Source organism: Lynx canadensis, chromosome B4 (assembly GCF_007474595.2).
Source record: "Lynx canadensis isolate LIC74 chromosome B4, mLynCan4.pri.v2, whole genome shotgun sequence".
In the NCBI taxonomy this organism is placed as follows: Eukaryota; Metazoa; Chordata; class Mammalia; order Carnivora; family Felidae; genus Lynx; species Lynx canadensis.
In genome coordinates, this window is record NC_044309.1 from 43,986,582 (window position 1) to 44,004,714 (window position 18,133).

General features: G+C 41.1%; 1 protein-coding gene across 1 annotated transcript; it reads left to right on the top strand.

Moving 5' to 3' along the window:
- Nucleotides 1–4,095: 4,095 nt before the first annotated feature.
- On the top strand, nt 4,096–12,703 carry TMEM52B (transmembrane protein 52B). Its single transcript, XM_030321683.1, has 5 exons — nt 4,096–4,384; nt 6,433–6,476; nt 9,074–9,112; nt 9,662–9,828; nt 11,055–12,703. The coding sequence occupies exons 1-5, from the start codon at nt 4,331–4,333 to the stop codon at nt 11,294–11,296; spliced, it is 546 nt and encodes a 181-aa protein (XP_030177543.1). The 5' UTR covers nt 4,096–4,330; the 3' UTR covers nt 11,297–12,703.
- Nucleotides 12,704–18,133: the final 5,430 nt, after the last annotated feature.

Sequence of the window (18,133 nt, forward strand, 5' to 3'; positions counted from 1 at the left end):
TTCACTTAGATTAGGGCTTCACGATCTGTCCGTGCTGTAGTACGTCTCAGAAGTTTCTTTTTATTTTTTCTGATGTTATTTATTTTTGAGAGACAGAGACACAGAGCACCAGCAGAGGAGGGCCAGAGAGAGAGGGAGACACAGAATCTGAAACAGGCTCCAGGCTCTGAGCTGTCAGCACAGAGCCCGACGGGGGCTGGAACCCACGAGCTGTGAGTTCATGACTGAGCCGAAGTTGGGACGCTTACCGACTGAGCAACCAGGCGCCCCATGAATTTTCTTTAAGGCTGAATATATCCCATTGTATGTATATACCACATTTTGTTTATCTGTTCATCCATTGATGGACGTTTGGGTTTCAAAACCTGTGGGATAATTTCTACAATCCTTTCGTGGCAGATAGCTGGACGAAATTCACAGACTTTAACTAGTTCTCATTCCTGCCCCCTGATGTTTTCATGCCCTTGTGTAATCTTCTCCCCTTCAGTGTGGGTGGTATCCATGTTTGGATGTGCCAAAGTGATAGAATGATATGATTATGTATTTGTGATTACATAAGTTATAGTGTTATTTTTGGCTAAAGTTTCTCTCCCTCCTCTTAGCCAGATTTAAAGAACCAAGCTTACAGAAATCCTATAACCACAAAGAAATGAATTCCTGGGGTGCCTGGGTGGCTCAGTCAGTTAAGCATCTGACTCTTGATTTTGGCTCAGGTCAGGATCTCAGTTTGTGAGTTTGAGCCCCACATTGAGCTCAGCGCCCTCTGTACTGGCAGCGAGGAGCCTGCCTGGGATTCTCTCTCTCTCCTTCTCTCTCTCCCTTTCCATTCTTTCTCTCTCCCCTTTCCAAAACAAATACATGAAACATTAAAAAACAAAGAATGAATTCCCGCCTGAGGTAGCTTGGAAGCATATCCTTCCCCAGTTGAGTCTTCTGATGGGAATACAACCCAGAAGACATCTTGACCTCAGCCTGTGAGACCCTAAGTAGAAGACCCAACCAATCTGTGCTCATACTTCTGATCCACAGACACTGTGAGATATATATATATATATATATATAATGTGTGCTCATAAAATTTGTGGTAATGTGTTATGTGGTATATAAAACTAATATACTTTGATAAACTTAATCCCTTCTATTTTGTTAATGCCCTTAAATCGAATCCTGAGTGTCAATGCCTCTGAGGTTGTCACTCAATGCTTACATTGCAATCTTGATTCATAAGATAGAGCACTTCCTGGTGGAGTCGTTGCAAGATGAAACTGATGTCTTCTGCTTTGTTATCTATTTTTGAAGCTACGGGTGTGGCCCAACTCACTGCTCAACACTTTATAACTCATGCTTAGTGACTCACAGTAAAGATAGTCCTGGACTCTATTTCACTGAGGCACAGAAAGGAAGGGAATTCATGGTTGGTCATCTGACATAGGCAAGGTCAAAAGGAGAATAATCAAAGGGGCCAGAAACAAGTAATTTTTTAGCTCCACTTGTTACAAGTTTTGTATAACAATTTCCTGAGGCATAAGTGAAAGGCCTCTATGTACATGTACCCTCCATTGGTTCCACTCCAAGTCTTTAACAACCTGGTCAAAAGCTAATGATTCACAAACTTAATAGAACTACAAGATTGTGTAGGATTGAAATGAGGTCGTTCCCCTCCATCTCAGCCACCTTCCCTTCCAGTCTGTACCCTGTTTCGTCTTCCTACACGGATCCTCTCTCCTCTCTCAACATTCAGGATGTAGAGGTTTTGACAGGGACAGAACTGGGCGTTAAAATTGCCACAAGGCATAATCACTCTCATTAGGATAAACAAGAAGTTCTACTTCTCTGAAGAATAATCCAGTGAGGGAAAAAAAAAAATGGCAGTAGTTATTCTAAGAAAGAATATTAACAAGGAGGTCATTAAAAGAATCGTGTTTTGTTCAAACCTGTTAGAAAGCTGGAGGGCAAAAAGGTGATGGCAATCACATGCAGGAAAGTGCAGTGGGGGCAAAGATCATGGTAATGGGCAAACCTGTTCACTCAGGTTTGGCTGGCATGATCGGGGAAGAGATGGCCAGAACATCAAGGGGAAATATTCAAAATTGGAATACCAGGAAAGCTAAAACATGGCCATGGTAATAAAACACTGACAGGAGATCAGTTATTCAGCATATTGAAGGTGAAGGTCACTGGTAAAACTGAATGGAAATCAAGAGAATCCTAGTTAACACCTTCTAAAATACTGGTACATCAGGACAATTATGTGCATTTCACACACATTACCTTACTGAATCTCTATAAGTCTATGAAGTAACATATTATTATTACCCCACTTTAGATAGAATGAAGCTGACCCAACAGGGATATAATAACTGCCCAAGATTACACAGCTATTAAGTGAGAAAGCAGGTATTTAATCCCAGATAACCTAGCTAGGTTCTTAGCCATGATACTCTATTGTATCTCTGACAAGAGAGAGAGAAGGGAAAGATTAGTGATGTTATCATGTGCAGGGCACTCTAAATAGAAATAGAAATATTCCAGTAAAAATCCTTCATGTCTTTGTGGTATTTTCTCTATGAAACAACATCTAGGGCAAGTCAAGTGAGCATTCCTCTCCTGTTTTGTAAAAGGGAACATTAAGGCTTGGAGAAACGACATAATAATTTAGTAGAGAGCCAGGGATTTTCTGGTCTCCCGGTCCTATGAAATACTTCCCACCTTGCCAAGTTTTCTGCTGAGATTTGAAAAATACTCTTCATCTTAGCTCCGTCCTCCTTACTTTTTAAAAAATAATGCAATGATCATTTAGTTTTGGAACTTAATGTTATCTAATCACCAGGCTTTTCTGTCACTATTTGATTTCCTTAGCTAAGAGAGAAAGAGAAAAAAAAGTTATATTCTCCATGCTCATTTAATGCTGTGTGGGGACTTTGAATCAATCCCACCCCACAGTTGCCCTCAACAATCACTCAGTAAAATTAGATACGATCTAAAAGGTGGTTTTATTCAATTCTTACGAGACAGATATATGTGTGTAAACTAATGTCTAATTTTCTTATGAAATACTTTGCACATTGAAGTTTTTTTTTGAAATACTTTATGAAGTAAAGTATTTCTGACTTAAGTATAAATCACTTATACAGCATTCATTTGTTCCTATAGATGTGTTTCTTTACAACTATTCCCTTGCCATGTTTGCTCATTTTAAAATTTTTGATGTTTATTTATTTTTGAGAGAGACATAGAGCGTGAGCAGTGGAGGGGCAGAGAGAGAGAAGGAGACACAGAATCTGAAACAGGCTCCAGGCTCCGAGCTGGCAGCACAGAGCCCGACGCGGGGCTTGAACTCACAAACTGCGAGATCATGACCTGAGCTAAAGTCAGATGCTTAACCGACTGAGCCACCCAGACGCCCCGATGTGTGCTTATTTTTATTCCGACTTTAGATTTTATTTAAGAGAGAGAGACAGAGACAGAAACCTAAAGACCTATAGATCTTGGAACCCAGCTAAAACATTTTTTGTGTGTGTCTGTCTGACTTATCTGTTTCAATGAGAACTGAAGTCAGGGTAGAGGGGAATTTCGTGGTCACACCCAAACATTCTAATCTCCAAACCTGCTTTCCTCAAAGATGGGAGAGTTTTCCAGTCCATTTGTCAACCTCTCAGTCCTACTGCAATGGTTAAGAATAAATGACCCAGAACCAGGAGACTTGATTATCAACATAGTAAAGGGGAGGGTTTCAGAGAGCAGGAGAGGAGGGTTAATCACATGGAGAAGGGGAGTGAATGGAGGTTGGCAATTATTCAACAGTCTCCCTGAAATGTGCTGGTGAAGGACCAAGAATATTACTCTTTTTCTGATGGAGACGAGAACTTGTTTGATCACCAGCAATCTGCCTTTGAGCCTCCTAAAGTTAAGTTTCTCACCACTGCCTAGAGAAATACATAATTCTGAGGACTGATGTGTCCTCCCTGAATGTCTTCCTTTTGGGGACAGTGGGAGAAAGTTAAAGACCTACAGAAAGGATTACTAATAGGGAAGGAAGGAAGGCAGGGGGAAGTGAATGTGGATAACATAAAAACAGAGTAGAAATAGAGAAAGAAGCCAGGATGAAAGGGGAGAGAAAGACCACAGAAAATAAAAGCCCAAAGGAATAAGAGGACAGAACAAAAGAGAGTGAGAAAGAGCGCGCGTGCGAGAAGAAGAAAACTGATTTACTGCTGAGAAAAGTTTGTCTCCTTAAGTCCTCTAGGTCCGGAAGTCAGACCTAGCACAGAGCATGGAAAGGAGGCAACAGACACCCAGTCTGTGATCCTGGAGAAGCGGTTCAGCCCCCATGGTGATGCAAGCCCAGGCCGTGACAGCCTCTGCCCTGGTGTATTTCATCCAGGTGAGTGTGAAAACATAAAAGTAAACCTTTGTTTGTTTGTTTGTTTCTCAGATAAATCGACTCTCAGAAGACCTTTGGGGGAAATGGATGAGAGGAAAGACACATATTGGACCAAAGGGGTCGTGGGGAAGAATGACTCGAATGTTTCCTTAGTGTTATAGTGTTCCACAGTCCATGAGTGGCTAATGACATCAGTGAAAGGGGGGGGGGGGGGGGGGGGAGTAGTGGCAGAAATTAGGGTAACCGGAGATACATGCAGAGTAGCTATGGTAATTCGGAAGGGCCACTTATCGATATTTCTTTTAGCATCGTATCACCCATCCCTCAAAATCCCAAATGTATTCTCAAAAAGAATGACACAGTTTCCCTGAATGGAGTTTCCACATCAGCACTGGTACAGTTCTAACAGCTTAGGTGCCTCCGGATCAGAAATCAGTTAACAGAGGAAAAACTCTTTCGAAATACTTTGGACTTTTTATTTCTCGCCACTAAAAATCAGAAGGCCCTAAGTAACTCATTAGCTGAAAAAAGGGTCATTAGACTGATGATCCTGGACAACTGTCAAGGGGAAGTTTGCATAGCTAGCAAGGGATGGACTGTCTGTTTTGATTTCTATGTCCTCGTTAAAATAATGTCTGCAAATCCATTTCTTTCTTCTTGTATTTTCCTTTTGCTTCCTCTTCATTTCCTTGCTTTTCCCTTTCCTTCTTGCCTCTTCTTTTTTTCTCTTCTTTTTCTTTCCTCTTCTTCTTTCCCCTTCTTTCTTCTTCTCCTTCTCCTCCTCCTTTTCCTCCTCCTCCTCTTCCTCCTCCTCTTCCTTCTCCTTCTCCTCCTTCCCTTCTTGCAATAATACCCAAACGAAGTATTTTATCTGTTTGGCACGTTAAACTTTTCTTACCTTTAGTCAGGAAAAAGAAACACAGAACCAGGGCTGGGCTGAGAAAATACACTTTGTCACCCTTAGTGACCAACCATTTTAAAATAAAAAAAAGAGACAGAGAGAGAGATTCTCAAATGTTGTCTGCAGAAGACACCTGGTTAATCCTTTTACAAACCCTTTTTTGCCTGATGTATCGTGATAGTGTGTGTCCCCTCTCGCTTCCATAAACTCGCAATGAGCACAACTCTCTGTTCCTTGTTGAGGGCCTTTGTGGTTTTGTTGTTGATTTCCTGGAAATATTAAGTCATTCAAGTTACAGGAAGAGAGATACAGTGTCTGAATGCAAGTTTCTCTATTTGGGGAGAAAGTCAACTGAGATACAAGGTAAAAAAGGAGTAGAAGCTTTCATTATTGTTAGCAGAAGGGACTTGCTAGCAATACCGAGGAGTCGTTAGAGCAGATTTATCCCTTGTTCTATTAATTCATTCAACGCGTGTATAGGATAAAGACTGATCTGAATTCTGGCTACCTCAGTGGGAGCACACAGTTGGTCATGTCAACTTAAATTCCTTTGCCTCCGTCACTTAATCTTTCAAAATAAGGTTAAGTATACCCACCTACATGATTATTGCAATGAAATGTTAAGACATTCTTAGCTGACTGGCGTATCGTAGCCACTGAATAAATAAAATTGTTCCCTTCCTTTGTCCCTTTCTCTTTTTTCCTATAGTGTGTTATTGATGCACTAAGGGAATAAAAAAGAGGAGTGGTCTAGAATGCAATTTGTAACTGGGAGAGAATTAGGAAGACAATAACAACATCCTGAGGGACAGATCAGGAAATTTCTAGGACAAACAAATTGATTTAAATGCTGCCTAAGGTGTAATGCTCACCCACCTCCAAAAAGCAAAACAAAACCATAACCTCCCCCCCCCAAAGCCAAGATATTTGTTCCTCCAGGTTCTCCCATTTCAAATCTAATAATCAGCGGGCATGGGAGCAATGAAAACCAACAATCCTCAACCTGCCTGACCCTCTGACCTCGTCCTCATATTTTCCCGGCTGTCACCATGCAATCTAACAACGCAGAGTCATGAGGAACAGTCGATAGGCTGCTGAGCAGAGCAATGAGACATTTCCCTGTCTGAGACTATTTCCCTTCCTACAGCTTCCTCGGGCAAGATGTGAGGAGAACTGTGTGAGTCCTGAACAGTAAGTATCTGAGACCCGACTGGGAAGCAGGAGAAACAGACAAAAACATTAGTACCCAAAACAGGGTCAAAGGGTCATCAGATATCTGTGACTTCCCTTTATCTTTACTTACATGGCCATCAGCCCACTAATCACAGACAGGGTTATCCAAAAATAAAGACACGCACCAGGGTGTCGTCCTAAGTACTTAAAATAAAATCACTGACAGCATTTTTCCCCCCACGGCCAATCTTCCCCTTAAAACATCGGAATTAACCTCCGTTTATATAGTCACAGAGATTTGCAAAAGGTTTTCTCGCCCATGCTTCTTCGTGACTCATCAAGACAGACTGGGTTCAAAAATCTCATCCTGGGCAGATAAGTTTGGGTAATTCCAAAGTAGCATCACCACCTGAGGTATGAAAAGCATTTTCCGTATTTTAGGGCATATCACTATTTTTTTTTTCTAAATTTTCTTTATTAGTTTTCTTTATTTTTGAGAAGCAGAGAGAGACAGAGCCAGAGCGTATGTGGGGCAGGGGAGCAGAGAGAGAGGGAGACACAGAATCAGAAGCAGGCTCCAGGTTCTGAGCTGTCAGCACAGAGCCCGATGCGGGGCCCGAACCCATGAACCGTGAGATCATGATCTGAGCCGAAGTCGGACGCTCAACCGACTGAGCCACCCAGGCGCCCCGGGCATATCACTATTTAATGCACATGTCATTTAGCTATGACTCTGAGGTCATTATCCCTTAATCTAAAACTATCACGATTAGGTCTTACATAGACACAGAGGACACACAAGGGGAAGAGATTCATTTCATTTGGAGGTAAATTACTTAAAAAAAAAAAAAAGAAGCAGGGCCAGTTGGAACAAAACAGTTGCTCAGCGTGAAGGAAAACACATATTTAGCCATGGGAAGGGTTTCTCAATAGCTAAGTCTGTTAAACCCAGGGGAAATGGTGGTGGCCTTGACTGCTTGTCACACTGTCTGAGGTTTTAGACACCTACCAGTATAGGAAGAGTCCGTTTTTGTTTTTAGCTGTTATGTTCTTTATTATTTTTTCCATTTTTATTTAACTTATTTTTTTAAATTTGTATCCAAGTTAGTTAGCACAGAGTGCAACAACGATTTCAGGAGTAGATTCCTTAATGCCCTTTACCCATTGAGCCCATGCCCCCTCCCACACCCCCTCCAGTAACCCTCTGTTTGTTCTCCATATTTAAGAGTCTCTTATGTTTTGCCCCCCTCCCTGTTTTTATATGATTTTTGCTTCCCTTCCCTTATGTTCATCTGTTTTGTCTCTTGAAGTCCTCATAAGAGTGAAATTATATGATATCTGTCTTTCTCTGACTGACTACTTTCGCTTAGCATTATACCCTCTAATTCCATCCACGTAGTTGTGAATGGCAAGATTTCATTCTTTTTGATTGCCGAGTAATACTCCACTGTAGGTGTGTGTGTGTGTGTGTGTGTGTGTGTGTGTGTATACTACATGGAAGAATCATTTTTAACACAGTGAGAATTGTAACATTGTAGAGCAAGAAGAGGCTTTAAATAAATGGGGAATGTGAGAAAACCTACAGGAGACACTATTTATTGAAAAAGCAAACTATATGTTACAAATGTACAACCGAAAAGAGGAGGTAGAAGTGAATTTCAACGGGTTTCAATAGCTCAGTGTATCAGAAAGTATAATTAAATTTGTTTATCTTCAAAAAAAAATTTGTTCCTCTTCAAAGATAAATAGCTCCTCTCTTTCCCCTTTGTACTCCTGAGCTTACCCCACAATTCCTTCTCCCCCGCAATCCATATATTTTTCATCCCTAGAGAGAAAATTTATAATTGCCATTATTACTTCAGTTAATTTAATTAACTTCCGACACAGCGAAGTTGGGCTTGACAGTTTTGTCCCTTCCCGTTTGGTTTCAGTGGGTGTGCATATCAGTTTTGATCGTGGATGTGAAAGTTCAGGTTTTTTTCTTTTATGGTGAGAGTTTTTCTGGTGGCCCTTGCGACAATTGACAGCACGTAAATTACAAACTTCACTGCACCGCTTTCGTCTTATAACTAAAATTTTCTTTCTGTTTAAATTTTACTGATCGCTAATGTATCCAAACGTCAACTTTCATATCCATTTTCAAACTTTGTAAACTCACATTCCAGGCTCTTCCCTGATAATTGTCCTCATAACAGTTTATAGTGGTCACAACTACCCTTTCTATAAACGCTGTTTTCATAATCACTACTCTAGTCGGTCTTATAGTGCTTTACAAAAGTATTTACACCATGCCATCTGTAATATAAAATTCTTCTTAAGGCGTCCCATTTTGTAATATGTTCCGCTGGTTATACTGAAGTCACTATAACTTGTATGTTAACTAACTGGAATTAAAACACAAACTGAAAAAAAAGTATACACACACACACACACACACACACACACACACATACACACATACACACACACATATATATGTAGTGATGCTTTTATTATAACAAGGTAGCATTATCGCATTGCAACTCATATTTATGATTCTGGAACTACAGTGGGCATTGACTATATTTTTATTACAGAAAAAAAAAACTCCAAACACCTTTATTCTTTCTCCATAGTTGCCTGACCACAGATTGGGTACATCTCTGGTATATATGGTAAGTTCCAACTCTAATACCCAGAAAGACATCTCAAAGGAACTTTCTTTTTCTCAAGGGCATTTGTTTTTTTTTTTTATCTATTTATTTTTTAGTTTTTAAATATACTGATGGCAGGGGAAAAAAAAAAAAAAAAACGTATGAGACACCCAGTGTACTTAACCTTGCATCCCACGGAGTCAAGTTTCTTTACCTCATTGTTAACTATGTGACAATATGCCAGGATTTCCTATTTCAATACCTTCTCCTCGGCCAACATCGAAAGGTTATTGTGTATTTTCTCAGCGTTAGCTCCAGAAATTTCTACAGGAAGGAGAATACTTTCTACGGTAGAAACAGACCCTCCACACCGCATTAAATCTCTTCTTGTTTTAACGAACCGATTTCAGTCTTGCTGACGAATAAGTATATGTGTATAAAGAAGTATTATGGTCATTCCATAAAATATTCAAACAAAGTCAGAGTGCAGACACTGAAGGCCGATTATTTCCCAGGGCTGGGAAACACACCAGACCCCAGGGCAGTCACTGCCCCGTGGTCATCTTGCAGGTTGCTGGTGGTCATTGGCGGGCTGCTGCTTCTGTGTGGCCTGACTTCTGTGTGCTTCCGCTGCTGTCTGAGTCGCCAGCAAAACGGGGAAGAGGAGGGCCGGCCTCCCTATGAAGTGACAGTCCTGGCTTTTGATCATGACAGCACTCTCCAGAGCACTATCACTTGTGAGTACTGTGACATTATAACACTGGACGGGGATTAAAAGAACCATCAGGACAGAGCAACGGATATAGAAACAAGGACTGAATCATATTTTTTAGAAACTGTTTGAAATTAAAAAAAAATTATATATATATATATATATATATATATAATTTTTTTTTTCGAGAGACAGAGAGAGCATGAGCCAGGGAGGGGCAGAGAGAGAGAGAGAAAAAGAGAGAGAGAGTACGAAACAGGCTCCGCACTGTCAGCACAGAGCCTGACGTAGGGCTCCAGCTCACAAACTGCGAGATCATAACTTGAGCCATGAGACCCTGACCTGAGCCAAAGTGAGATGCTTAGCCGGCTGAGCCACTCAGGCACCGCTGAAGAGTACTGAAGATTCTAGAATTCAGGACCATTCTAATTTCAGGGACCCTGATGGTGTGGTGACCTGGGCTCATGCTGATGCTGTCTTCTCCAGTAGTAGTCGGACTCATGATAGAGTGAAGAAGTAGAACGTTGGAGAAAACATTGGGAATGTTTCATAGGAAGAGTTACCCAGTCTATAAACTTATTTTGATAAAACAATTTTAAACCATGAGTGTATCCCTTTTTTCAAAAATGTCTTGGATTTTGTGAGAACTTGTATCTTCTATTACCAATATATATTTATTTTATCTCTCTGGAGAAATTAGCCACGCGTGCTTTCAACCCTTTGTTCTGTAGAGTATCTATGGATATACTTAAGGAGTGGCTTACCATTCCCTTGAGGATCATAAAACACTTTCCTTTATCTCCTTCGGTTCTCTTCTTTATATTATATTTATATAAGAGCCGGTGGCCCAACATTGTGATATTTATTTTGAAAAAAAATATGTTTGCTGTTCACCTTTCCTGCTTTTCTTATGGTCATTTTAGAGAACAGAGAAATAAGACGGAAATAAATATTTCTAAGGAGTCTGCATTATCAGTGCATTGGTGTAAAGTCTATAAAAGGGAAAGGACGGGGCTGTGAGATATGGGAACACAATTTAGATGAGCCGAGGACCCCGGAGAAGACAGGCTCTCCTAGCAGAGTGAAGCTGGTTTCTAAACAGCCCTCGCAGGATTTTCATAACATCTGTGGCCGAGAGTGACAATGAGTTTGGACACTTGCTAAAAACGAAGGGAAATTAAGTGTGTTGTAAGTCCCTGATTTCTGAGGATGCCGCATTTTCTTTAGCTCTATTCCTTCTTTTCTCGCCAGCCTTGCAGTCGGTATTTGGTCCTGCAGCTCGAAGAATCCTGGCTGTGGCTCACTCCCACAGCCCCCTGGGCCAACTGCCTCCCTCTTTGGACACCCTCCCAGGGTATGAAGAAGCTCTTCACATGAGTCGCTTCACCGTTGCAAGGTGTTGGCCGAAAACACCTGACCTTCCCCCAGTGCGAGAAGAAAAGCAGCTGTCTCCAGTGGACGAGTCTCCTCGAGCAGGACCCTCTTCCAACTGATGGGAATTCTGATTTTATAAATGGGGTGGGGGGGATCCCCAGGGTAGCCACAGACAGACAATGGGACATTTTTCCCCCTAACTTTTGGAAGATTTAGGATGACGACTATACATTATTCAGTGGGAAGGATGGCTTCCCACTCTTCGTTTCCAGCCACGTGTATTTTCTAACACGGAATGCTCTAACTGGGAACTCTAATTCTTTATCCAGTGGCCAGAATTTGCAACTAACCTCTAGTAATGCTGACTACTCCTGAACCAAGAAAGCATCAAAAGTACCTTGAATGCCTATAGCTATTGAGTTCCTTTGCCTATGGGATACTGCAGGTGGTTTTTCTTTCTGCCAGCTGTAACGCAAGAGTAGATTGTGGCACATTTGAGGAGAAAGACAAGAGTGTAGGCACAGCCATAGGCATGAATGCACTGAAGCCGTGAATTCTTCCTCTTGAGAGAACATTCACTTTTCTACTGAATGCCAGTGACACTCTTGGCATCATAATACCTAATACCTAAGTGGACCCAGGTAATCGTAATACCTAAGTGGACGTTCAGGATCCAGGGGTAGGATTGCAGACACGGGCTAAGGGAACAGAGTACATACGGTATCCAAGTGCTGACTATCAAGGTCTTTCCTCCACCCTGGTCCTACTCTCTAGCAGTATGAGAAACTTCATGGAGTGCAGTAACACTTTCTATTAATTTCTCAGTGTTTCTGCCTTGCAAACACATGCACGCACACGCACGCACGTGCACGCCTGCACAGACACACGCAGTCTTTTCTCTAAAAGAATGGCATTGTTTCGCTTTCTCTTTCTGGCTTACCCCTTAAAGCCAGGTTATCTATAGTGGCCCACACTAGTCTCTAGGAGTGGCCTTCACTGCCACCTCGTGGCCATGGTAGAAAATGTCGTCTCCTATTTGAGCCGATCTGCACCCCTCTCCAGTTCTTGGGAGTAACTAACTGAACTCAGCCCGGATGGCATCCTGACGTGTCGTGCTAAGCTGTCCGCCTGAAACACTACTGGACAATTGGGGATATGATGTATTGTTACTGGACAACTGAGAAAGTAAAGTGTATTGGGGAAAAATTACTTGCCAGTGACCTTAGATAAATCATTGAAAATCTTTAAAGGAGTTTCCTCATCTGTAAAATAGGGGATAATAACACCTCCAAGGATTGTTGCGAGGCTCAAATAAGCTAGATACAAATGACAAGATTTGTAAAGTATTATGCACATGGATTTGCCGCTCTTAATATTGACATCTAATTTTCACCTGGCTACTATGATTCTGAGAATTGTGCTCTCGTTTGTTCTTTGGCCACCCAGCTTGTTAGGTTACCACTAAGTCACGCTGGAAGTCACTTTTATTCGTCAATAAATATCTGTCGATTGAGGTTAACGACCAATGATATGTGATTCCTTTTAAAATAGTCTGTGTAGAGGGAAGGGATGTTTGAGAAAACTCATTTATTTGGCAATTAGCTTCCTCACTGGGGGGAAGTCATAACCAGGGAAGAGCTGATTAGGATAGCACCTCATTAAATACACCCTTGGAATGTTCACTCAGCCCAAGGGGAAAACTGTTCTAATTGAGTATAACCTGCTGGAGATCTGAATTTATCCTGAGTCATTTATCACATTGCCTCTGGAAATTGTTAAAATGCATGAATTGTTAATAGACCCCGAGGTGGCCTTGTTTTGCTACTGCCAAAGGCATCACTTCATTATCACACATTCCATAAAATATTCTAGGCTCGTTCGTCCTTCAAGATACCACAGTCTTGAAGAAATTAAAATATCATCCGGTAGAAAAAAATCTTGGCAGAAATCCTGCCTATAAGTATCTTATTCTAAAGAGATCTCTCAGCCCTACCTCTCCCCTCTCCCTCTCCCCTCTCCCTCTCCCCTCTTCCCTCTCCTCAGACAGGCGGAATCTTCCATTCCTGTAACCCTCCCATTTTGTCAGAATATTAACACCCGCTTGGCTCTACTTCCTTCTCTACTCAATCTACCTGTTGATCAGTGTAATCACTTTCACCACTGTTCTCAGTTTTGTTTAACCCCCTTCTTACTTTTCTCGCACCTTTCCTTCAAACTTTAAACATTGGTTCAAGGAAGCGAGCGGATTTCTTCCCAAAGCCCACACTGCCGAGCAGTGCAGCAGAAAACCCAACACTAGTGAGAGAGCTCATGATAAGGTCATGGTCTCCAACACCACTTGAGTCATCTACCATTTCTTCTAGAGTTTCTTTATTTTATTTCTTTATTTTTATTTTTTTTAATATGAAACTTGTTGTCAAATTGGTTTCCATACAACACCCAGTGCTCATCCCAACAGGTGACCTCCTCAATGCCCATCACCCACCTTCCCCTCCCTTGACTGAAGCTTGAATCTGACCTTGACTCTGACTTGACTTAAGCTCACAGAGCTTAAGAAAAAGTCGAAAATACAATGGTAGCAAGCACGAATAGTGCAGAGAACCTGCATGAAAAGGCAGAATGAGGGAAGAACATTTTCAAAGATGGTGAAAAGTTTGATACGTGTGAGGAACTGAAAAAAGAGTAACTGATTATAGTAAGCAGAAAACGGAGTCTGAGAGGGAAAAGGAGTCTTGGGGGCAAGGAGTCTAGACTGTATTTTACATGCACTGAGAAACCATTGAAAATTTTAAACAGTGAGTCACTTGATGCAATTTGAATTTTAAGACAATGACTCTTGATGCTATAGGAGAATGGACTGGAGGAGGACAAGTATGAAAGCATGAAGACTAGATGGGAGGTATTGAAGAAGAGTAGACAAGATGTGACTGTGGCTAGGGATTGTGATTGTGGATAGCCCATGACTGTGGACTAACATGGTGATGTTGGAGGTGGAAATAGAGATAAACGTAGGGATTTGAAAGATATGTTGGAGGTAAGATCATCAATACTTGCTGATGGATTGAGTAGGGAAATGTAGTAAGGGAAAAGAGTGAAAAATAATTCCTAGATCATTGACCTGAGCCAATACATGGAAGGTGTAGCTGTTTATTAGGATGGGAAAGATTGGGCAAAACCAGGTTTAGGGGAAAACTCAAGTTACTGATTTCTAAAATGGGGAAGAGGCATTTTATTGACAAAATATATCCCAAGTTAATCTAAGGCAATGCCTACTTCACTAAAGCAGCAAAAAAGCACAGATGTGCCAATGAGAAAAATCAAAAGTTTTCCTTGAGATTGAATGAGGAAAGTCTTAATTTGTAAAACAAGAAGAGAAAAAGAAATTCCATATGAGGCCTTTATAATTTGCAGTATTTGTAAGATAATCCACTGTAAATGGCAGAGATTTTTGGATATGCCTATCTGGGACAGAGGGGTCTGAATAGGAAGATAAAAGTTCAGAACCCATCCAGTTAAAATGTCTATTTATATTGTGGAAATAATTCCAAATGGAATCAGGAAGTCTTGGAAGGGGAGCTCTCTTGAGTGTACCCCTCATTGTAGCCTACATAACCAGCAGGAAAAAGGAAGATAAGGATTATTTTAGCAAGTAGGACATCATAGCTCCTGATTTTTAGAAAAAGAAGGGAGACCCCTGCCTACCCCTGCAAGAAACAAACAAACAAACAAAAACCCACTAACCATCGCTTGCAGATGAGAAACTGCTACAACCTCAAACTCTTATCCTCCCAATAAACTTTTGTTCCAACAAACATTCCCAGTTTCCTCCTAAAATCTAATAAAAGCTGACCTTCCTTTTGTCTCTTTGGACTTACCTGTGATTCACCATAGCTTCCTGTTCTGAACTGCAATTCCTCCTCTGTACCCAAATAAACTTAGTTTTTTACTTAAATAAAATTCTCTTTGCTATGTTTAAAGTTAATAATATATGGCTGACCCTTAAACCCCAATTGGAGTTGTGTGGATCCACTTATACACGGATTTGTTTCAATACAATACATTACAATACAATACAACACAATACAATACAATACAATAAATGTATTTTGCTTCCTTATGATTTTCTCAATAACATTTTTTTCTCTAGCGTGCTTTATTGTAGAAATAAAGTATACATATAATATATATAGCATATATATAATATATATATGTAGCATGGGAAATATGTGTTAATCAACTGTTTATGTTACTGATAAGGCTTCCAGTCAATAGTAGGCTATCAGTAATTACATTTCGGGAAAATGAAAAGTTATGTGTGGATTTTTGACTGCGTGGGGGTCAGCACCGCTAACCCCTCCCTCACCTCCCACACTGTTCAAGGGTCTACTGTATATAGGTATAAATGAGATAATTAACTCCTCCTTCTTACCGTCATCCTTCTTCTTCCTCTTTCTTGGTCTTACTTTTTACTGGTTTCTTTCCTTCATTGTAATACTTGAATATGAATCATACATTTTAAAATGAGGAGGGCCTAGGTTTGAAGAAAAATGTCACAGGGTTAAGGCTTACACTAAGTAATTCAGATACTGAACTTGAAGACAATGAGGGTTACTTAATGTTTTATTAGCAGGAGAGTTCCATAATGTGATCAACATTTAGAAAGATATCTCAGTGAAAGTTTGAGGTCTTAGCTGAAACGTAAGCAAGTCAGGTCTTCATTTCAGCCAGGAACGTATTGTAAAAATCCCAGTGAAAGGTGGTCAGAGTCTGAAAAGGAACACTGGGGGTGGTGATGAAAGGGACTATAGTTTTATCTTCTTGTCAGCAGAATTCCAGGTTCTTTCGGTCTTTCTCTAGATCGTCCTTCTGACTTCAAGCAGTAGAGATTCTCTCCCACCCCCTTTTTAGCCCAAATGACACAACATTTATAAACCTTCTGCACCCTGCAATGAAGCTGCAACTGTCCGTCCTCTACAGCTTACTTTAGGTTTCTTGGAGTGATTACACTCCACAACCCCTCCCCTCCCCAACTTTTTCCATCGCTTTTCACTTGCCCCAGCTGAAACTTATACAAGGGACAGTGTCTAGTGGGATATCAGTATCTGAAAGGAGGTGTCTGTCCCTACATAGTGGGAGGAGGAGTTGTCTCCGACAGCGCAAATCTCTTAATCCAAGAGGGAGACCTGAAAGGCAGACGTATATTGATTTACACAAGGACACAAGGACCATACAGGCTCTCCTTCCTGGGGGAAGATGGGTCGGAGAAAGATTGACTGGGCAACGATGACTAGTTTTGTCTGTGGTTCGGAGGCAAATAAAACAGTACAGGATGACTGTGTAGGAGAGGACAAACAATTGTCCCTTCACCTTTCTAGGTTCTTGGCTGAGACACCTCAGTATTAAAAAGAGAAATTAACGAAGGCAAAGGTAGAAACCTAATAACATGTATACCTCCTGTACACATGAAAGAGACCCAGGAAGATTGAGTAACTCCCTGAAATGGCCCAACCACCACCTTAAATATCATCTCCAGCTAAAGACAAAAGAAGACTGGGTGGGGTGGGGGGGGGGGGTATGAGAAGTCACCAGGAAAAGCCCAGTTAAACAAAAGTTAAGCAGATTTATGTCACTGTCTTCTCCACTGATGAGAATCTCTCAGGATTTAGTCATCTGCCTCTTCCTGATACGGAAAGGGAAAAACACCGGTACACCTGTACGTTTACCTTATAAATGTAAATGTCTCTTACAAAACTTTTACTCAGTTTTCAGAGTTATCCCGTGTCTGCTGTCTCTTAAAAGCAACCGGCTTAGGACAATCCTTAAGCCAAAGAGACATATTTTTTTTTTTTTTTTTTAATTTTTTTTTTAACGTTTATTTATTTTTTGAGACAGAGAGAGACAGAGCATGAGCAGGGGAGGGTCAGAGAGAGAGGGAGACACAGAATCGGAAACAGGCTCCAGGCTCTGAGCAGTCAGCACAGAGCCCGACGCGGGGCTCGAACTCACGGGACCGCGAGATCGTGACCTGAGCCGAAGTCGGACGCCTAACCGACTGAGCCACCCAGGTGCCCCAAAGAGACATATTTTGAGGTGGCAATTCTACCACCTTTCACCTGCTTCCAGTCCACATCTAGACCATGAAGTACAGTATTGAATCTTATTGAGTTGGCCTTATAGGTGTGGTCTATAAGACCTTTATTAGAGGGTCTGATTAGCTTATACATTAAGGGTAAACTTGTATACGAGGGTATGGAAATAAAGCAAAAATGGGATTTACGTAACAAATTGAGGAGGCTGAGGAGAAAAATTGCGAAGTCTGAAAATGGCAAGTCTTATTTTCTTTTCCTTGGGTAAGCAGATTGTCTGGAAGGCAATAAGGAGGCCAGGATGGGAAGTTTGCCCTTGAGCTGGCAGACTGACTGGGAAGACAATTACAGTGATATATGGATTGCCCAGGATACACTGAGACTTCAATTATGGGAAATATTTTACATGCTGTCTCTGAATAATGTTGGCCAGTGTCCCTCTTGGCACCTTTACCTTAGTTAACCTACAATTGCACTATTTCCCATCTCCGAATTCCTCATAATTTGAAGAGTTTGGAAAGAGTATCATGAACATGGTAACACTTGAGTTGAACTCTAAAGGATGATAGAATTTTAAACGTCAAGTACACAGTATAAAAGCATTCTTTTTTCTTGTCTGTGAGTTGAGAAAAGCTGAGAATGTGAATCACGGAGAATGCTAAACATTCCAAGAGTGATATAATAGGAATGAATCTGGAAAGACAGGTTAGCATCTTTGCATGCGATCTTTGCAGATTGATCTTTATCCTGCATTCTATGAAAGCCATTGTGAAGTTCTGAAGAGAGAAAAGAGGTCATGTCACTTGGAAGATGCTTTGGCCGTTACCAGAGCACGAGTAAGAGGTGAGATCTGGAATACAAGGAGACCAT

What these genes read in the sequence shown, in the direction of transcription:
- TMEM52B (XM_030321683.1), top strand. Translation starts at nt 4,331, where the DNA reads ATGGTGATGCAAGCCCAGGCCGTGACAGCCTCTGCCCTGGTGTATTTC. An exon ending in CCCTGGTGTATTTCATCCAG is followed by an intron (nt 4,385 to 6,432) that starts GTGAGTGTGAAA and finishes CCCTTCCTACAG; the next exon opens with CTTCCTCGGGCAAGATGTGA. An exon ending in GTACATCTCTGGTATATATG is followed by an intron (nt 9,113 to 9,661) that starts GTAAGTTCCAAC and finishes GTCATCTTGCAG; the next exon opens with GTTGCTGGTGGTCATTGGCG.